This window comes from Eriocheir sinensis, chromosome 57 (genome assembly GCF_024679095.1).
Source record: "Eriocheir sinensis breed Jianghai 21 chromosome 57, ASM2467909v1, whole genome shotgun sequence".
Classification (NCBI taxonomy): Eukaryota; Metazoa; Arthropoda; class Malacostraca; order Decapoda; family Varunidae; genus Eriocheir; species Eriocheir sinensis.
Genome location: NC_066565.1, coordinates 4,584,671 through 4,606,298, shown reverse-complemented (window position 1 = coordinate 4,606,298; position 21,628 = coordinate 4,584,671). Strand labels below are relative to the sequence as shown.

At 39.6% G+C, this 21,628-nt stretch overlaps 1 protein-coding gene and 3 long non-coding RNA genes across 53 annotated transcripts in view; 3 read left to right on the top strand and 1 right to left on the bottom strand.

Moving 5' to 3' along the window:
- Positions 1 to 3,969, top strand: part of LOC126984660 (ADP-dependent glucokinase-like) — a 29,004-nt gene extending 25,035 nt beyond the window's left edge. For 2 of the 3 annotated variants that reach the window (XR_007737294.1, XR_007737295.1), the window contains exons 8-11: positions 624 to 822; positions 1,529 to 1,660; positions 2,647 to 3,148; positions 3,284 to 3,969. Coding sequence is in view for 1 of the 3 variants with exons in the window: in XM_050838517.1 (XP_050694474.1) it covers positions 624 to 822; positions 1,529 to 1,660; positions 2,647 to 2,742 (427 nt within the window). In the remaining 2 variants the exon portion in view is untranslated. Of the gene's footprint in view, positions 1 to 623; positions 823 to 1,528; positions 1,661 to 2,646 lie in introns of all 3 variants that reach the window. The other variant, XM_050838517.1, reaches the window with a different exon arrangement.
- A 130-nt stretch (positions 3,970 to 4,099) lies between these two features.
- Positions 4,100 to 7,745, top strand: LOC126984656 (uncharacterized). Of its 44 annotated transcripts, none has more exons than XR_007737262.1 (10): positions 4,100 to 4,632; positions 4,722 to 4,988; positions 5,079 to 5,276; positions 5,366 to 5,523; positions 5,613 to 5,787; positions 5,966 to 6,143; positions 6,230 to 6,407; positions 6,676 to 7,051; positions 7,141 to 7,396; positions 7,501 to 7,745. It is a non-coding gene; the product is annotated as an uncharacterized LOC126984656 (long non-coding RNA). The 44 variants fall into 44 exon arrangements; XR_007737280.1 differs by having other exon boundaries at positions 7,141 to 7,500; positions 7,605 to 7,728; XR_007737242.1 differs by lacking the exon at positions 5,966 to 6,143 and having other exon boundaries at positions 5,613 to 5,698; positions 6,319 to 6,407; positions 7,141 to 7,745.
- Positions 7,746 to 7,776: 31 nt separating this feature from the next.
- Positions 7,777 to 13,429, top strand: LOC126984658 (uncharacterized). 5 transcript variants are annotated; one of them, XR_007737290.1, is made up of 6 exons: positions 7,777 to 8,341; positions 8,482 to 10,485; positions 10,625 to 11,344; positions 11,494 to 11,793; positions 11,912 to 12,213; positions 12,308 to 13,429. It is a non-coding gene; the product is annotated as an uncharacterized LOC126984658 (long non-coding RNA). The 5 variants fall into 5 exon arrangements; XR_007737289.1 differs by having other exon boundaries at positions 7,786 to 9,436; positions 10,213 to 10,485; XR_007737292.1 differs by having other exon boundaries at positions 7,785 to 10,344.
- Positions 13,430 to 15,022: 1,593 nt separating this feature from the next.
- LOC126984653 (uncharacterized) lies at positions 15,023 to 18,704 on the bottom strand. The gene is made up of 2 exons (XR_007737240.1): positions 15,277 to 18,704; positions 15,023 to 15,240 (listed from the first exon to the last, which is right to left on the bottom strand). It is a non-coding gene; the product is annotated as an uncharacterized LOC126984653 (long non-coding RNA).
- Positions 18,705 to 21,628: the final 2,924 nt, after the last annotated feature.

The window sequence follows — 21,628 nt, the reverse complement described above, 5'->3', positions numbered from 1 at the left end:
TAACCCAACCACCTCCTCTGCTCCCAGATTATCATTTTTACGTACCTCCGTGCTCACATTATCTTCCCCTTCTCCTTCCTTGCTGTCATCATCATTACGTACCTCCACCCTCGCATCATCTTCCTTTCTCGTAAAAAAAATAAGTAAGTAAATAACCCAACCATCATTGTTACGTTCCTCCGTGCTCACATTATCTTCCCCTTCTCCTTCCTTGCTGTCATTATCATCATCATTACGTATCTCCGCCCTCGCATCATCTTCCTTTCTCGTAAAAAAAATAAGTAAATAACCCAACCACCTCTCCTCCCACATTATCATTGTTACATACCTCCGTGCTCACATTATCTTCCCCTTCCCCTTCCTTGCTGTCATCATCATTACGTACCTCCACCCTCGCATCGTCTTCCTTTCTCGTAAAAGAAATAAGTAAATAAATAAACGCAACCACCTCCTCTCCTCCCACATTATCATTGTTACGTACCTCCGTGCTCACATTATCTTCCCCTTCTCCTTCCTTGCTGTCATCATCATCATCATTACATACCTCCACCCTCATCATCCTCCTTTCTCGTAAAAAAAATAAGTAAATAAATAAACGCAACCACCTCCGCCTCTTCCACCAGTCACTTGGGCGGGGACTCCACCTCCGACAGCAACCGAAGCAGCAGCAGCAGCGGCCGGCGGAGACTGACACGGCTGCACCTTCACACCCTCGCGTTCCAGGCCATCATGGTACGGAAGGGTGCGCGCTGGCCCAACACCCTCGCGGCCGCCACCAAGGCTGCCCTCACCGCCAACAGACATGTGTGCGGCAACGCGGAGGTACGTAATAATGATGATGATGATGATGATGATGATGGTAGTAATGGTGGTAATTAGGAAGGAAGGAAGGATGGAAGGAAAGGAGAAAAGAAAGATGGAGGAAGGGAAATGGGGAGAGAATATGGAAGGAAAGAAAGGAAGGAAGGAAGGAAAGAAAGGAAGGAAAGAAAGGAAGGAAGGAAGGAAGGAAAGGGGGAGAGAACATGGAAGGAAAGAACAAGGAAGGAAAGGGGGAGAGAACATGGGATGAAAGAAAGGAAGGAAGGAAGGAAGGAAGGAAAGAAAGGAAGGAAGGAAGGAAGGAAGGAAGGAAGGAAGGAAAGGGGGAGAGAACATGGATGGAAAGAACAAGGAAGGAAGGAGAGAAAGTAAAGAAGAAAGAAAAGGAAAGAAGGAAGGAGAGAACAAGGAAGGAAGGAAGAAAATGTGGAAAAAAAAATGCAAAAAGGGAAGGAATGAAGAATTTTGAAGTGGATGGTGGACTGTTTTGGTGTGAGAGAGAGAGAGAGAGAGAGAGAGAGAGAGAGAGAGAGAGAGAGAGAGAGAGAGAAGACCAGTAAAAAAAAAAATACTGAAAGAAGGAGAAAAAAGAGAAGGGGAACAAAGCAAAACAAAATGTAAAATGAAGAAGAGAACAACTCGCAACAGAAAAAAATAAAAAAAATAAAAAAATAAAACGATACTTCACAAAATCTCCCGCCCACAGATCAGCCTCGACCACGCCCGGATGCTGATGGACGAAGGCTTCACTCTCTCCGAGGCGGCGGGTGCTGGACGCATCATGTTTGACAACCAGCGGCCTGTTGCGTGCTGGACGGAGGACGGGGGCATGGTGGAGGTGGGTGCCGGGGGTGGGTGGGGGGTGATAGGTGAGGAAGGGTGTGAGGGGTGGGATAGGGATGCTGGGAGGGATGGGGAAGAGAGATGAGGTGTTGGCAGGGATGGGGAAGGAGAGGGAAGGTATGGTTTGTGATAGGTGAGTGAAGGGGAGGCAAGGAAGGGTGTGAGGGGTGGGATAGGGATGCTGGGAGGGGGTGAGGGTGTGAGGGGTGGGATAGGGATGCTGGGAGGGATGGGAGGGGGTGAGGGGTGGGATAGGGATGCTTGGAGGGGTGTAGGGAGGTGCTGTAACCCAGAGATATAGTACAGGAGAGTTTGACCATCTTCATCACAAGCTTTCTCTATCTTCTCATTCTTTCTCTCATCCTCACTCTTCTTTCTCTTTTTCTTTCCCTTCCTTTCCCTTCCTCTTTTTCCTCCTTCTTCTCTTTCCCTTCCTCTTTTTCCTCCTCCTTCTCTTCTCTTTCCCTTCCTCTTTTTCCTCCTCCTTCTCTTCTCTTTCCCTTCCTCTTTTTCCTCCTCCTTCTCTTCTCTTTCCCTTCCTCTTTTGCCCTGTTCTTTCTCTTCTCTTTCCCTCCCTTTTCCTCCCCTTCTTCCTCTTCTCTTTCCCTCCCTCATTTACCCTTCTCTCTTCTCATTCCCTCCCTCTTTCTCCTCTCTTTCCCTCCCTCTTTAACACCCCCTTCTTTCTCCTCCCTCTCCTTCTACGCTAAAATAAATCCCACCAGTCTCAAATCTATGAACGCCCTTGAAATACTACCTCCATATACCATGCCCCTATCTATCTATCTATCTATCTCTCCCGCGTTCAATAATAGCTCAACCTTAATATATAATAATGACATAGGAGTGAGTAGCGGGCTTTTTTTATTCACATTTGTTACCTCTTTTTATGCCTTTGAAATAACTCCTCTGTTGTAAAATAAAAATAAATAAATAAAAATCTCACCTGACTCAAACCTAACCCAGTCCGTCGCTCCGCAGGTCTGCATCGCCCCCGTGTTAGTGTGCACCACCGTACGACACACGGCCGGCGGGGGGGACAACATATCAGCCGCTGGTCTCATACTGCAGGTGTAGGGGTGATGGTGTGTGTGTGTGTGCGTGTGTGTGTCTAGATGAGTGGAAGAAGGAGGGAAGATGGGAACGGACGAAGAATGGAGGAAGTGAAGAGGGGGTGGAAGGTGTGGGGGTGATGGTCTATGTGTGTGTGTGTGTGTAGATGAGTGGAGGAAAGAGAGGAGTGAAGGAGGAAAGATGGGAAGGGACGGAAAATGGAGATACAGAAAGGAGAGGGGAATGGAAAGTATTGGGGCGATGGAAGGGATGAGAACGGGGAACGGAAGGAAATGGAATGGTTATAGGTAGTTGGAGGGTTGAGGGAAAGGTTTGGTAGAGATAGACTGTTAGACTGAGCTGGAAAGAGACTGTAGAATGACCAAGAGATGAAGGAAGAGGAACTGGGACTGACTGGAGAAAGACTGAGGTTAAGGGTTGCTGGAGGGTTAAGGGAAATTCATGATTGAGAAAGACTGTTAGACTGGGCTAGAGAGAGACTGAGAGACTAGAATGACCAAGAGATGAAGGAGAAGGGACTGGGACTGACTGGAGGAAGACTGAGGTTAAGGGTTGATGGAGGGTTAAGGGAAATTCATGGTAGAGAAAGACTGTTAGACTGGGCTAGAGAGAGAGACTGAGAGACTGTAGAATGACCAAGAGGTGAAGGAGAGGAACTGGGACTGACTGGAGAAAGACCCAAAGAACTGTTATGGGTAGTTAGAGGGGGGTCTGAGGGTAAAGGTTTGAAGAGAGGGAGAGAATGAAAGGAAGGAAGGAAGGGTAAGGAGAGAGAGAGAGAGGGAGAGAATGAAAGAAAGAAAAAGAAAGGAAGGAAGGGTAAGGAAAGAGAGAGAGAGAGAGAGGGAGAGAATGAAAGGAAGAAAGAAAGCAAGAAAAAGAAAGGAAGAAAGGCTAAGAAGAGAGAGGGAGAGAGAGAGAGAGAATGAAAGAAAGAGAGAAAGAAAGAAAGGAAGGAATGATAGGCAGAAGTTGAAAGCAATCGCAATACACAAACTTCTATTTATTTATTTTTATTTAACGAGAGATTTTACGTGTAGGGACGACCAGCTGTGTGCTCCTTGTGGTGGTGAGGCTAACAACAGTGACAGTATTGGTGGTGAGGTATTGGTGGTGATGACGGAGGTGATGAGGTGGTGGAGATGGTACTAATAATAACAGTATTGATGTAATGGTGATGATGATGGTTGGTATGATAGCCAGTCATTTGTCAGGGAGAGAGAGAGAGAGGGAGGGAGGGAGGGAGGGGACACAGAGAGAGAGGGAGAGGGAGGGAGGGAGGGGACAGAGAGTGAGAGGGAGGGGACAGAGAGAGAGAGAGAGAGAGAGAGAGAGAGAGAGAGAGAGAGAGAGAGGGAGAGGGAGGGAGAGAGGGAGGGGACAGAGAGAGAGAGAGAGAGAGAGAAAAAAAAGAAAGAAAAATAATGAAGATATAAGCAGAGAGAGAGAAAAAAAATAAAGAAAAAAAGAATGTAGATGTAACCAGAGAGAAAGAGAGAGAGTGAGAGTGAGAGAAAGAGAGAGAGATTGTTTTAAGTTCATATCCTGATTTAAAGGTACCGCCAAATAAGGTGTCTCGATAATTGTGATAACGCCTCTGGTTTTAATTTTACCGATAGAATTTTAATGTGTCTAAAAAGAAAGGTTCCGTTAGGCTTTCTCCGTGAACCCCAAAACATGTCTAAGCTAACTCATGTCTTGGTTCCAATATCAGATTATCATGTCTAGAAAAATGTTCCGTAAGGCTTTTCCGAGACCACCAAAACATGTCTTAAGCTAACTCATGTCTCAGTTCCAATATCAGGTTATCATGTCTAGTAAAAGGTTCCATAAGGCTTTTCTGAGACCACCAAAACATGTCAAAGCTAACTCATGTCTCGGTTCCAATATCAGGTTATCATGTCTAGAAAAATGTTCCGTAAGGCTTTTCCAAGACCACCAAAACATGTCTAAGCTAACTCATGTCTTGGTTCCAATATCAGATTATCATGTCTAGAAAAATGTTCCGTAAGGCTTCTCTGAGACCACCAAAACATGTCTAAGCTAACTCATGTCTCGGTTCCAATATCAGGTTATCATGTCTAGAAAAATGTTCCGTAAGGCTTTTCCAAGACCACCAAAACATGTCTAAGCTAACTCATGTCTCGGTTCCAATATCAGATTATCATGTCTTGAAAAATGTTCCGTAAGGCTTTTCCGAGACCACCAAAACATGTCTAAGCTAACTCATGTCTTGGTTCCAATATCAGGTTATCATGTCTAGTAAAGGGTTCCGTAAGGCTTTCTCCGAGACCACCAAAACATGTCTAAGCTAACTCATGTCTTGGTTCCAGTATCAGATTATCATGTCTAGAAAAATGTTCCGTAAGGCTTTTCCGTGACCACCAAAACATGTCTAAGCTAACTCATGTCTCGGTTCCAATATCAGATTATCATGTCTTGAAAAATGTTCCGTAAGGCTTTTCCGAGACCGCCAAAACATGTCTAAGCTAACTCATGTCTTGGTTCCAGTATCAGGTTATCATGTCTAGAAAAATGTTCCGTAAGGCTTTTCCGAGACCGCCAAAACATGTCTAAGCTAACTCATGTCTCAGTTCCAATATCAGACTATCATGTCTAGAAAAAGATTCCGTAAGGCTTTTCCAAGACCACCAAAACATGTCTAAGCTAACTCATGTCTTGGTTCCAGTATCAGATTATCATGTCTTGAAAAATGTTCCATAAGGCTTTTCTGAGACCACCAAAACATGTCTAAGCTAACTCATGTCTCAGTTCCAGTATCAGGTTATCATGTCTAGAAAAATGTTCCATAAGGCTTTTCTGAGACCACCAAAACATGTCTAAGCTAACTCATGTCTCAGTTCCAGTATCAGGTTATGTCTAGAAAAATGTTCCGTAAGGCTTTTCCGAGACCACCAAAACATGTCTAAGCTAACTCATGTCTCAGTTCCAGTATCAGGTTATCATGTCTAGAAAAATGTTTCGTAAGGCTTTTCCGAGACCACCAAAACATGTCTAAGCTAACTCATGTCTCAGTTCCAGTATCAGGTTATCATGTCTAGAAAAATGTTTCGTAAGGCTTTTCCGAGACCACCAAAACATGTCTAAGCTAACTCATGTCTCGGTTCCAATATCAGATTATCATGTCTAGAAAAATGTTCCGTAAGGCTTTTCCGAGACCACCAAAACATGTCTAAGCTAACTCATGTCTCAGTTCCAATATCAGATTATCATGTCTAGAAAAATGTTCCGTAAGGCTTCTCTGAGACCACCAAAACATGTCTAAGCTAACTCATGTCTCGCTTCCAATATCAGATTATCATGTCTAGAAAAATGTTCCGTAAGGCTTTTCCAAGACCACCAAAACATGTCTAAGCTAACTCATGTCTTGGTTCCAATATCAGGTTATGTCTAGAAAAATGTTCTGTAAGGCTTTTCCAAGACCACCAAAACATGTCTAAGCTAACTCATGTCTCAGTTCCAGTATCAGGTTATCATGTCTAGTAAAATGTTCCATAAGGCTTCTCCGAGACCACCAAAACATGTCTAAGCTAACTCATGTCTTGGTTCCAGTATCAGGTTATCATGTCTAGAAAAATGTTCTGTAAGGCTTTTCTGAGACCACCAAAACATGTCTAAGCTAACTCATGTCTCGGTTCCAATATCAGGTTATCATGTCTAGAAATATGTTCCGTAAGGCTTTTCCGAGACCACCAAAACATGTCTAAGCTAACTCATGTCTCGCTTCCAATATCAGATTATCATGTCTAGAAAAATGTTCCGTAAGGCTTTTCAGAGACCACCAAAACATGTCTAAGCTAACTCATGTCTTGGTTCCAGTATCAGATTATCATGTCCAGTAAAAGGTTCCATAAGGCTTTCTCTGTGAATCCCAAAACATGTCTAAGCTAACTCATGTCTCGGTTCCAGTATCAGATTATCATGTCTAGAAAAATGTTCCGTAAGGCTTTTCTGTGAACCCCAAAACATGTCTAAGCTAACTCATGTCTCGGTTCCAGTATCAGGTTATCATGTCTAGAAAAATGTTCCGTAAGGCTTTTCCGAGACCACCAAAACATGTCTAAGCTAACTCATGTCTCGGTTCCAATATCAGATTATCATGTCTAGAAAAATGTTCCGTAAGGCTTTTCTGAGACCACCAAAACATGTCTAAGCTAACTCATGTCTCAGTTCCAATATCAGGTTATCATGTCTAGTAAAAGGTTCCATAAGGCTTTTCCGAGACCACCAAAACATGTCTAAGCTAACTCATGTCTTGGTTCCAGTATCAGATTATCATGTCTTGAAAAATGTTCCATAAGGCTTTTCTGTGAACCCCAAAACATGTCTAAGCTAACTCATGTCTTGGTTCCAATATCAGATTATCATGTCTTGAAAAAGATTCCGTTAGGCATTTTCCGTGACCGCCAAAACATGTCTTAGCTAACTCATGTCTCGGTTTCAGGTCGGTATTATAAGACTCTTTCGCTTCTCACATCTATTTCTAAAGGTCAAAGAGGGGGTCAGTCAGGTTCTAATGAGTGTTTCTTCAGGTTCATGGTACAGAGGAAGGGTCAGACTACCACCAGGGTCATAAAACTACTCCTGGAAATGCCCACAACTCCTACGAAAGTCTTGTCAAATATGTGTTTCCTAGGTTCATGGTACAGAGGAAGAATCAAACTACCACCAGGGTCATAAAACTACCCCTGGAAATGCCCACAACTCCTACGAAAGTCTTGTCAAATATGTGTTTCCTAGGTTCATGGTACAGAAGAAGGGTCACACTACCACCAGGGTCATAAAACTACTCCTGGAAATGCCCACAACTCCTACGAAAGTCTTGTCAAATATGTGTTTCCTAGGTTCATGGTACAGAGGAAGGGTCACACTACCACCAGGGTCATAAAACTACCCCTGGAAATCCCCACAACTCCTACGAAAGCCTTGTCAAATATGTGTTTCCTAGGTTCATGGTACAGAAGAAGGGTCATAAAACTACCCCTGGAAATGCCCACACCTCCTATGAAAGTCTTGTCAAATGGGTGTGCTAGGGGGTTGAAATGCCTTGTTACATGACCCTCGGTATCAGATTATCATGTTATAGAGAGCTTTAGGTGAACAAAACAGTGTCGTGCTGGGAGACTCGATTGAGGGGCCTCATGGACAGCCCTAATCTGTTAGTGGCACGGGCAAATTATATTTGTAGTGGCTGCTGTGGTGGTTTGTGGCGTAGTTATGAAATCGGAAGGAAATCATTGCACCAGTTACGTGTTTTCCGCTGCCTAGAGAATGTTACGTATAATGATTTGAGTCCTAGTTGAGCATTCAGTGTTTTTGTCTTTTTTCGTTTGTTAAGAATTCGCATAAGAAGGGAAACATAGCCATAGTTACACAATTTTCCACTGCCTTACAATAATTTAAATCCAGGTTGAGCATTCGGCGTTTTTATCTCTTTCCGTTTGTTGAAAATTTGCATAAGTGAGGTTAAGTTTTGGTTACGTAATGAAGAAACGTTGATTTTCCCGTTTGTTATAAAGTCGCGTAAGTGCTCTTGAGTTTTGGGTACGTAACTGTTACAAAGTCGCATAAGTGAAGTCCAGTTTTTGGTTACGTAACGGGAGAGAATTTTACTTTTCCCACTTGTTATAAAGTCGCGTAAGTGCTATTGAGTTTTGGGTACGTAAATAGGAGACATGTTGCTTCTCTCGTCTGTTACAAAGTCGCATTTGTGAAGTCCAGTTTTTGGTTACGTAATGAAGAGAATTTTTCTTTTCCCGCTTGTTATAAAGTCGCGTAAGTGCTGTTGAGTTTTGGGTACGTAACTAGGAGAAATATGTTGCTTCTCTCATCTGTTACAAAGTCGCATATGTGAAGTCCAGTTTTTGGTTACGTAATGGAGAGAATTTTCTTTTCCCGCTGTTATAAAATTGCGTACGTGCTATTGAGTTTTGGGTATGTAACTAGGAGACATGTTGCTTCTCTTGTCTGTTACAAAGTCGCGTAAGTGAAGTCCAGTTTTCATTACGTAACGGAGAGAATTTTTCTTTTCCCGCTTGTTATAAAGTCGCGTAAGTGCTGTTGAGTTTTGGGTACGTAACTAGGAGAAATATGTTGCTTTTCTCGCCTGTTACAAAGTCGCATATGTGAAGTCCAGTTTTGGTTACGTAATGGAGAGAATTTTGCTTTTCCCGCTTGTTATAAAGTCGCGTAAGTGCTATTGAGTTTTGGGTACGTAACTAGGAGAAATATGTTGCTTCTCTCGTCTGTTACAAAGTCGCAGAAGTGAAGTCCAGTTTTGGTTACGTAATGAAGAGAATTTTGCTTTTCCTGCATGTTACAAAGTTGCGTAAGTGATGATAAATTTTGGTTACGTAACGAGAAGAAATATGTTGGTGTTTTCATTTGGTAAAAAGTCGCGTCAGTGGAATTAAATTTTGGTTACGTAGTGAGAAGAAATATGCTTGTGTTTTCATTGGGTAAAAATCGCATCATAGGAATTAAATTTTGGTTACATAATGAGAAGAAATATGTTGATGTTTTCATTGGGTAAAAATCGCATCAGTGGAATTAAATTTTGGTTACGTAATGAGAAGAAATATGTTGGTGCTTATGTTGTTTAAAAAGTTGCGTAAGAGAGATTAAGTTTTGGTTACGTAATGAGAAGAAATACGTTGGTGTTTCCATTGGGTAAAAAGTCGCATCAGTGGAATTGAATTTTGGTTACGTAATGAGAAGAAATATATTGGTGTTTTCATTGGTTAAAAAGTCGCATCTGTGGAATTAAATTTTGGTTACGTAATGAGAAGAAATATATTTGTGTTTTCATTGGTTAAATACTCGCATCTGTGGAATTAAATTTTGGTTACGTAATGAGAAGAAATATATTGGTGTTTTCATTGGTTAAAAAGTCGCATCTGCGGAATTAAATTTTGGTTACGTAATGAGAAGAAATATATTGGTGTTTTCATTGGTTAAAAAGTCGCATCTGTGGAATTAAATTTTGGTTACGAAATGAGAAGAAATATATTGGTTTTCATTGGTTAAAAAGTCCCATCTGTGGAATTAAATTTTGGTTATGTAATGAGAAGAAATACGTTGGGTGTTTTCATTGGTTAAAAAGTCGCATCTGTGGAATTAAATTTTGGTTACGTAATGAGAAGAAATATGTTTGTATTTCCATCGGTTTAAAAACTGCATCAGTGGAATTAGATTTTGGTTTCGTAATGAGAAGAAATATGTTGGTGCTTACGTTCCTTAAAAAGTTGCGTAAGAGAGATTAAATTTTGGTTACGTAACGAGAAGAAATGTGTTTTTTTCATTGGGTAAAAATCGCGTCAGTGGAATTAAATTTTGGTTACATAATGAAAATAAATATGTTGGTGTTTTCAATGGTTAAAAATCGCGTCAGTGGAATTAGATTTTGGCTATGTAACGAAAAGAAATATGTTGGCGTTTCCATTGGGTAAAAAGTTGCATCGGTGGAATTAAATTTTGGTTACGTAACAAGAAGAAAAATGTTGGTGCTTACGTTGCTTAAAAAGTTGCGTAAGAGATTACGTTTTGTTTACGTAATGAGAAGAAATGTGTTGGTGTTTCCATTGGGTAAATATCGCATCAGTGGAATTAAATTTTGGTTACGTAACGAGAAGAAATATGTTGGTGCTTACGTTGCTTAAAAAGTTGCGTAAGAGAGATTAAGTTTTGGTTACGTAACGAAAAGAAATATGTTTGTGCTTACGTTGGGTAAATATCGCATCAGTGGTATTAAATTTTGGTTACATAACGAGAAGAAATATGTTGGTGCTTACGTTGCTTAAAAAGTTTCGTAAGAGATTACATTTTGTTTATGTAATGAGAAGAAATGTGTTGGTGTTTCCATTAGGTAAATATCGCATCAGTGGAATTAAATTTTGGTTACGAAATAAGAAAAAATATGTTGGTGCTTACATTGCTTAAAAAGTTGTGTAAGAGAGATGAAGTTTTGATTATGTAACGAGAAGATAAATGTCGGTATGAATGTCCTTTCTATGCCTATAAAAGAATCAAGTTATGGGATTTGAGTCGTAGTATTCAGAATGGGATGTGTGATTTATGTGCGAGTGAAAAAAATTAATGTAAGAGAATTTGATCGATAATTATGCCGTTAGTACGTGTTACCTATACTGTGTCTTGAGACGTAAAAAAATCAAGTCATAGGTACGAATTCAGGATGGGACATGTGATAATCTGTGGAGGTAAAAAAAAAAATGTAGTAAGAGAATTTGATGGTTAGTTATGATGCGAGGACTTTTTACTTTGTTTCTCGATATGTAAAAGAAATGTGAAGTATGAGAATTCGACCCATAGTTAGGAATTCAGAACGGAAGGATGTTTTTATTTCTGTGTGTGATCTGTGTATGGAAAAATTTATCATAGCTTCGTTACCAGAGCATGAGTTACGTATATTTTTGAGGTATAGAAGAAATGTTAAGTACGATAACCTGAGCCATAGTTAGGAATTCAGAATGAGGGGTGTGTGTGTGTTTATTTCTGTGTGTGATCAATGGATGGAAAAATTTATCATAGCTTCGTTACCAGAGCATGAGTTACGCATATTTTTGAGGTATAGAAGAAATGTTAAGTATGATAACCTGAACCATAGTTAGAATTCAGAATGAGGGGTGTGTGTGTGTTTATTTCTGTGTGTGATCAATGGATGGAAAAATTTATCATAGCTTCGTTACCAGAGCATGAGTTACGTATATTTTTGAGGTATAGAAGAAATGTTAAGTACGATAACCTGAGCCATAGTTAGAAATTCAGAATGAGGGGTGTGTGTGTGTTTATTTCTGTGTGTGATCTGTGGATGGAAAAATTTATCATAGTTACGTTACCAGAGAGTTAGTTCCATCTCTTCTATGAACGTAAAAAGATATGTGAGGTATGAGAATTTGACCCATAGTTAGGAATTCAGAACGGGAGGGAAGATGTCTTTATTTCTGTGTGTGATCAATGGATGGGAAAATTTATCATAGTTCCATTACAAGAGCATGAGTTACGTATATTTTTGAGGTATAGAAGAAGTAATTCAGAACGGGAGGGAAGATGTCTTTATTTCTGTGTGTGATCAATGGATGGGAAAATTTATCATAGTTCCATTACAAGAGCATGAGTTACGTATATTTTTGAGGTATAGAAGAAGTGTTAAGTACGATAGCCTGAGCCATAGTTACGAATAGAATGGGGTGTGTGTCTATTGTGAGTGATCTGTGGATGGAAAAAATTAACATAGCTACAGTACCAGAGAGTTAGTTCCATCTCTTCTATGAACGTAAAAGGAAAGTGAAGTATGAGAATTCGACCCATAGTTAGGAATTCAGAATGGGAGGATGTTTTTACCCTTTGTTTCTGATACATGGATGAAGAAAAATGATCACAGTTGCATTACCAGAGTTTGCTGCATCATTTCTCGAGACTCAAAAGAAATGTAAAGTATATAAGAATTTGACCCATAGTTGCATTACCAGAGTTTGCTGCATCATTTCTCGAGACTCAAATCATTTCGAGACTCAAAAGAAATGTAAAGTATATAAGAATTTGACCCATAGTTGCATTACCAGAGTTTGCTTCATCATTTCTCGAGACTCAAAAGAAGTGTAAAGTATATAAGAATTTGACCCATAGTTGCATTACCAGAGTTTGCTACATCATTTCTCGAGACTCAAAAGAAATGTAAAGTATATAAGAATTTGACCCATAGTTGCATTACCAGAGTTTGCTGCATCATTTCTCGAGACTCAAAAGAAATGTAAAGTATATAAGAATTTGACCCATAGTTGCATTACCAGAGTTTGCTTCATCATTTCTCGAGACTCAAAAGAAATGTAAAGTATATAAGAATTTGACCCATAGTTGCAAATTCAGAATAGGGGTGTGTTTTTATATATATGTATCTAATCTATGGATGAAAATTTGTCATATCTACAATACCAGAGAGTTAGTTCCAGCTCTTCTATGAACGCAAAAAGAATGTGATGTTTAAGAATTTGACACATAGTTAGGAATTCAGAATGAGGTGTGTTTTTACAATCTCGTCCTATCCGTTGATGCCAAAATTTGAGTCACGGTTACGTTATCCGAATGTCTTAGTTTCGTCTTTCTCGTGGGCGCGTGGAATGTCGTACGATGTGTTGAGTTCGTTACGTATTGAGAGCGAGGTGTGCCGTCATATTTACGTCATGTGGTGGTGGAAAAGAGAAAGGGATGTCAGAGTAGTCTTATAGTGTTATGAAAGTGTTGCAGGTGTGTGAACGTAGAGGAAAGAGAGGGAATAGATATGATGTCAGGATGGGAGGAAAGGAAGGAAGGAAGAGTGATGTCAGGATAGGAGGGAAGGAAGGAAGGAAGATGTCAGAATGGGAGGAAAGGAAGGAAGGAAGAGTGATGTCAGGATAGGAGGAAAGGAAGGAAGGAAGATGTCAGAATGGGAGGAAAGAAAAATGACATCAGAAGAGTGTTACGAGTCTTATTACTAAAATGTGTCGCGGAGTTTGAATGTGAGGGGATGAAAAAGGGTGACATCAGAATAGTGTTGCAGTGTTATAAGTGTGTTGCAGAATGTGAATGTGGAGGAGGAAAAAGGAAAAGTGAAGTCAGATTAGTGTTGCAGTGTTATCAGTGTGTTGCAGAATGTGAATGTTGACGAGGAGGAAAGAGAAATGTGTGTTGCGGCCTTGTTATCAAAGTGTTGCAGGATGTGAATGTTGACGAGGAGGAAAGAGAAATGTGTGTTGCGGCCTTGTTATCAAAGTGTTGCAGGATGTGAATGTTGAGGAGGAGGAAAGAGAAATGTGTGTTGCGGCCTTGTTATCAAAGTGTTGCAGGATGTGAACATGAAGCAAAAACAAAACAACAAAAAAAAAAGTTGCCATAATAGTGTTCCAGTCACCGAGATAGTCAATGTTTGCACCCACGTCACAGTTGTTTAATGTCCACAGAATATTTGGTACACAGTTTCACATAGTATGTAGATGACATGTGAGAGAGAGCGATGTCTTGGCGGTGATATGGCAACATTGTGAATGAGGAAAGAGAAATGTGTTGCGGACTTCATATGTGTATCAATGTTGAATTCCCCCCCAAAAAAAAACTAAGATGATTATATAATCCATCAGACTTTGCAGAAACAACAAAAAAAAAGTTTTATAGTCCATCAGAGAGGCTTTGCAATGTTCGAACCAAACTAAAACACAGATAGTCAATGTTTGCAGTCCATCAGTTGTTTAATGTCCACAGAATATTTGGTAAAACATGAAGCCGATAGTATAGTCCATCAGAGAGGCTAAATGTCAACCAAACTAAAACGGTGATTTTATAGTCCATCAGAGAGGCTCGGACCCCACTCTAAACTAAAACATGAAGCCGATTTTATAGTCCATCAGAGAGGCTTTGCAATCGCCAAAAAACGAAGATGATTATATAATCCATCAGACATTGCAATCGCTCGAACCAAACTAAAACACGAAGCCGATTTTATAGTCCATCAGAGAGGCTTTGCAATCGCTCGAACCAAACTAAAACACGAAGCCGATTTTATAGTCCATCAGAGAGGCTTTGCAATCGCTCGAACCAAACTAAAACATGAAGCCGATTTTATAGTCCATCAGAGAGGCTTTGCAATCGCTCGAACCAAACTAAAACACGAAGCCGATTTTATAGTCCATCAGAGAGGCTTTGCAATCGCTCGAACCAAACTTTTCAATCTGTTACACTCCACAATGGTTAGGTTTTCAATGCAAGACCAGATACATAAGAGACTTTTCCGTGCAGCTTCCTCATAATTCTCAACCTAAACACAACGATTAAACACTACACGAGAAATTTTTCAAGTTTTTTGGTATTGGTTTAGAAGATCGCTAACCCGTCATGTCGGACTGTTAACCCTTACATTACGGCGATCATGTATATAAGTGCGCTACCACACGCCCCACCTGTACGGGGATCATATATAAAATCATCACATTCTACGCTCCCTACGTTTCAAATATACCGCCAGTTCTTGACTCAGAAGAATGGTGGAGGCATCTGGCATCCGTACACACTCTCATTCATCTCGGCGCGCAGCCTACCGAAGGCCACAGATCATTTTCCACTTTTGTTCGGAATACATCTGTCATGTCTCGTGACGCGTCAAGCAGTTCCTCTGCTCCAGGCGGAAGTAGAGCGCGGGAGAATCAAAGTGACAGTGACTCTGATGACTGCTATGGTAGTGACATTGACAGAGGAGGGAGGGGCAAGTAGGAGGGAGAGAGAGAGAGAGAGAGAGAGAGAGAGAGAGAGAGAGAGAGAGAGAGAGAGAGAGAGAGAGAGAGATGAAAAGAAAGCATAAAAGAGGGAGAGAGAAGAGAAAGAAGGTAGGAACAGCACACACACACACACACACACACACATAAAAAGTACATTAGACCTTCATTTAGTGCTTTTTTTTAAGGGTTTCCATATGACACACCCTTGGCCTGGCTCCACACACACACACACACACACACACACACACACACACACACACACACACACACACACACACACACACACAAAGAAAAAAAAGCTCCACTAGTCCCAAATTGCTAAGGTTCATTAAGATAACACCTCCATCTTGCTTGAATTTCCTCGGTGCCTCACGCGCTCACTAGAGGGTCGGCTACACTGTTCTGTAAGGCACTGCACTTCCTCGTCCGTCAACACCAGCATTCCACGTCAGAGTTCCAACAAATAACAAACACCAGATATTTTAGGTTTGTTAGTATTGATTAAGTCATGTGGTTAGTTTCTCTTTTCGATGATATTTTTGAGGACTGATTTTCACATAGCATAGTATTTATTAACAGTTATGTGGTTAGTTTCTCTTTTTAATTCCATTTTAGGACATTTTCACTATGTTTCCAGATCGTCTAAGTTGGATTTGCCGTCTTTGGATGTTAAGTTGTAGATTAATTTTGGCGATTTTAATTTCATTTGCAATTCTTTTAAGTCATGTTTGTCGTCTTTGGTTATTCAGTCATAGTTTCAACTTTTTCATTCAAGCTTAACTAACATTGACAAAAGCAATGCAAATGTTAACCCCAAAGCAGTTACCAATAGATTATTCTCGACGATTTTCATAACGTTTTCAAATCGTTTAACTCGGATTTGTAGTCTTTGATTATTCAGTCAGATATATTCTCGGTGATTTTTTTTTTTTTTTCCTTTCAAATCCTTTAAGTCGGACTTGTCGTCTTGGTTATTCATTCAGATTATTCTCAGCAATTTTATTTTATTTTTTCAAATCCTTCAATTCAGGTTTGTCTCGGCAAGTATTTTTTATTTATTTATTTATTTAGTTATTTATTTTTTGGCCCCAGCCTGTTAGGGGTTCAGACGAATTTTATTTATAGTGGCTGCCTTGATATACGACTCAGCTTGGCCCATGCTGCCCCCGGTGCTCCACTTGAATGAAGTCGCTGAAGTTAGGGTTGACTGAAGGTCTGGGCAGCATGTGGGTAATCTTCCGCCTCTCGACAATGACTTGAAAAATCAGTGTGTTTTGGTGGGACTCGAACTTAATTCCACGGGCTCACCACGCTTGCACGCTAACCACTCAGCCACCGCCTCTCAGCTACTTTCATTTTGTTTTCGGTTCCTTATAAGTCGGAATTCTTGTCCTGTTTTTTCAGAGTACTTAACAACACACACAGTTTGCTTTTATCACCTAATGTTCATCTGTACTTAAGTAATTTATCAATTCATGTATTTATTGGTTTTATTTATTTATTATATTTTAAGGTTCTGGAGCTTTGGTACCAAGACAGAGTGCTTTATGATTCTGCGTCAGTATTTTCGGAAGTTGTGTTTTGACCAAGTTGTGTATTTCCAGCGTTCCTCCAGCACAGCCATTTATTATGATCATTCGCTGTTGTCTTTCTTATATATTCACATTCTTCTCTATTTATTTAACTATTACATTTAAGGGTTCTGTAGCTTCGATATCAAGACTCATTTATGATTCAACGTCAGTATTTTCGGAAGTTGTGTTTTGCCCAAGTAACATATATCCAGATTTTCCTCCAGCACAGCCATTTATTATGATCATTCGCTGTTGTCTTTCTTACACATTCACATTCTTCTCTATTTATTTAACTATTACATTTAAGGGTTCTGTAGCTTCAAAATCAAGACTCATTTATGATTCCGCGTCAGTATTTTCGGAAGTTGTGTTTTGACCAAGTAACATATACAGCCGTCCCTCAAATAGTACGGTTTCCAATAGTTTGGTTTCGGTTTTATACGGATTGTCATGGAAGATCTTTAAGGATTTTTAAATTTCCTGCTCGTCGGGAAATTAAAAAATCCTTAAAAAATCTTCAATGAAAATCCACATAAAACTGAAACCGAACTTTTGGAAACCATACTATTTGAGGGACGACTGTATCCAGATTTTCCTCCACCACGGCCATATATTGTGATTACTTTGCTGTCGTCTTTCCTATTCACATTCTTCAAGCACTTATAGTTCATTCCATTTATTATCTCGCCTGTTGTTTTATCCGAGCCACCTTTGTTATCGTTCTGGTCATACGTATTGTTAGGCCTTTTACGTAGCTCAATTATCTTTACATTGTTGATTTCCCTGCGAGCTCTTATAGTTCATTCCATTTATTATCCCTATATTATCCCATTTATTTTCACTCCTATTTTTTTATCCGCCTTTTTTAAGTTGTCGTTTCGGTCTTACGTAGCTAAATTATCTATACATTCATGATTTCCCTGTGAGCTCTAATAGTTCATTCCACCTATTATCCCTATATTATCCCATTTATTTTCACTCCTATTTGTTTATCCGCCTTTTTTAAGTTGTCGTTTCGGTCTTACGTAGCTAAATTATCTATACATTCATGATTTCCCTGTGAGCTCTTATAGTTCATTCCACCTATTATCCCTCTATCCCATTTATTTTCACTCCTATTTTTTTTTATCCAAGTCTTTTTTATGTTGTCGTTTCGGTCTTACGTAGCTAAATTATCTATACATTGTTGATTTCCCTACAAGCTATTATTAGAGTTCATTCCATTTATTATCCCTCTATTATCCCATTTATTATCTACCTATTTTTTATCCGAGTCTTTTATGTTGTCGTTTAGGCTTTCCGAGGTACTATCTATCTATGCATTGTTGATTTCCCTATGAGCTCTTATTTTTATCCCTCTTATTCCATTTATTATCTATCTGTTTTTTATCTGAGTCTTTTATGTTGTCGTTTCGGTCTTACGTTCTCAAGTATCGACGTGTTTTCGTTTTCCCGTCAAGCACATCAGGGTATTAACACCGTGCCATTCCTTACGCCACAATGCACCGCTGTTACCATCTAGTTCGTCACTTTTGTTATGTTTCTGCACCTCTTCGTTGCCAGCTGTTCCTGAGATAAGTGTATTTTTCTAGTGGTATTACATGGGCAGAACGACACCATAGCTTACGTCTAGTGCAAAATATTTTACTGTGGTACTCTGGAGAGTGTTGTAACAAACCCAGAACGCAAGTAACACGATATACCCTTCACAACAGAGCCATATTTTAGTAAGCATCAGACAGTTTATTTGGAAGATGGTCAGAATAAACCCATATTTTAAGAGTTAACCCCAATCCAATATACTTCTCAGAATAGCTCAATATTTTACTAGGCTGGTTTATATAGTAGAATTTATGAAAGGTCAGATTCGTCATATTTTAAGAGTAACTAAACCGATATGCTTTTCAAAATAGCTTCATATTTTACTAAGCACTGGGTGGTTTGATTGGTACAGTTTATGGAAGCTCAGAATTGTCATATTTTAAGAGTAACAAAACAAATATACTTTTCAGAATAGCTTCATATTTTACTAAACTCAGAATCAAGCCATATTTTAAGAGTAACTAAACCAATATGCTTTTCAAAATAGCTTCATATTTTACTAAGCAAGCTCAGAATTGTCATATTTTAAGAGTAACAAAACAAATATACTTTTCAGAATAGCTTCATATTTTACTAAGCTCAGAATCAAGCCATATTTTATTAGTGACCAAACCAATATACTTTTCAGAATAGCTTCATATTTTACTGAGCACTGGATGGTTTGTTTTGTACTATTTATGGAAGCTCGGAACGAAGCCATATTTTAAGAGTAACAAAACAAATATACTTTTCAGAATAGCTTCATATTTTACTAAGCACTGGATGGTTTGTTTGGTACAGTTTATGGAAGCTCAGAATCGTGATATTTTAAGAGTAACAAAACAAATATACTTTTCAGAATAGCTTCATATTTTACTAAGCACTGGATGGTTTGTTTCGTACTATTTATGGAAGCTCAGAATCAAGCCATATTTTAAGAGTGACAAAACAAATATACTTCTCAGAATAGCTCAATATTTTACTAATGTGTTTTACTGTCTACTATTTATGAAAGGTCAAAATCAACCATATTTTAAGACTCATAATAGCTCCATATTTTACTGTTTTATTTGATGCAGTTCATGGAAGCTCAGAATCAAGCCATACTTTGAGAGTAAACAAATATACTTTTCCGAACAGATCCATATATTTTACTAACACCAAACGGTTCACCTCGGGTCCTTTGTAAGAAATAAGTTTAAATTGTAACGGGATTGAGGTGTCCAAGGGTATGAGGGACTAATTTTTTTTCTCGTTAGCTCTGGGAAAAGACGAACAAGAAATAAGTTTAAATTACAAAGGGAAAAGAGAACTTGAATTTGGTGTACTGAAGGTTGCGTTTCCCTTGACGTTTCTATCTTGTTCTTGTGATGTGCAAACTTCAAAAAAATGTCTCCCTTACTCCCCTTCTCCTCCACACACTTCAGTTTCCTAGACCACCTTTTGGATCTTCAGAATATTGTTTTTGCTTTCTTTTTATAGTCATTGTTAACCCGGTAGCTGCGGGGATCATGTTTCTTAATGGTCCCTCTAAGCAAGAATAATGAGAAAAAAATCATCACTCACGCAAACCATTTCATAATATATATTAACCCATTTGTGATCACTTTATGCATCATCTATTTTGGGGGTTTATATCATGGCAAAAATTTGGCCCGTCGCTGCTACACGGTAAAGCCACATATTTGCCCCGTCGCTGATACCGGGTTAATCAGGTTCAGTTGTCTGTCATTTTGTATATATGTATTTTCTATAGTACTGTTTATATTAGCTGCCTAGTTTGTACAGGTTCTCAGATTGCCATATTATTTTGTACTTATATTATCCTTCATCTTATGTGCTACTGACCTTTCTGAAGAGAGCTGGTGACACTGATCCCCACTTTCCCTTTCCGTTGGTGGACTTGTTGGCGGGGATTGAAAGGTTGGTATTCTCAGACTCTTCCGCCGCTCACATCAATTATTTCCAAAGGCCGATCAGGAGATTAGTCAGGTTCTCATAAGCGTTTTTTCCCGTTTTCGGTACAGATGCTTTGTTAACCTGGTAGCAGCGGGGATCATGTTTCTTAAAGGCCCCACTAAGCGAGAGTAATGAGAAAAAATCACCCCTCACGCAAACCATTTCACAATATATATCAAAGCATTTGTCATCAGTTTATGCATCATCTACTTTGGGGGGTTTATATCATGGCGCAAATTTGGCCTATCGCTGCTACACGGTAAAGCCACAAATTTGCCCCGTCGCTGCTACCGGGTTAAACTACCACCAGGGTCATAAAACTACCCATGAAGGAGCCCACAAGTCCTACGAAAGCCAGGACAAATGTGGACTTGAGTGCCAAAATGTTTAAGAATATGGCACTAGTACTCCTTCCTCTCCATTCTTATCTCAAGGGAAGTAGAGCAAGGTTGCTAGACTATCGTACTCAGAGCCTCGTATTTACCGGTTTCTGACTCATAAGTATTCCCAAAAATCACCAATAATTAACCATTTTAACGATAACTACATATGAAACCAGTTATTGGGGTCGAGGAGGCAGTTTTTGGGTCGGAAATCAGGAAACACAGGAGGCTGAGTACGACAATCTGGCAGCGTTGAAGTAGAGGTGTATTGAGTCCTTATTAACTATTGTATATTCTATCTTCTCATTTAACATCCTTATTCTTTCTTTTGGGGTTGAACAGGCTATGAGTCAGTTGTATATTTTATGGTTATTTGTACTCTTCCTGTAGCATGGTGCATGGTGGGTCACTCTGGGATACAAACTGAGCTGGTTCTAAGTAATGCACGAGCTTGCCATGATCATAAGGTTAAGATTGATCGACGTAAAGTGTCTCTTGCCGCACTAACATAATTTCATCTCACTTCAAATCTCACAACCTACTTCAGATTTCACTTAACCCGTCCGCTGCGATTGGCACGGATTTGGCTTTCCCTGGTAGCCTGGTAGCATACAGTCCCAGGTCTTTCTCTGCCTCTGTGGTGGATAGTGGAGTGTTTCCCATGTTGTGTTGTTATGCTGGATATCCCCTGCCATGGTGTAGGACTTTACATTTTTCTTCACTGAATTGTAGCAGCCACTTTTTGGTCCAAGTCTTATGAGTCATATTTCTTCTTTTCAGTGGTCCTTATTTTCCTTCATGGGGTTGGCTGGGCAATGAGTCTCTCCCACTCTTAATGGTCGTATACTCACTCCTCCCTGATGTTCATCCTTACGAGTCAAGATATGATACCCACAAGACTTCCTCAAAGTTTTATTTAATTTTATTCTTTACCCTGGCTTCATTCTTTTCTCTACTAGCCACTCATTACTATAAAAGCTTACAAAGATAACATGTCTCCCTTTTGCCACACTAATGTAAATCCATCCCACTTCAATTCCACTTAAAACTCACTTCAAATTCAACTTCACTCACTTCTAATTCCACCACATATTGTAAAGCTCTT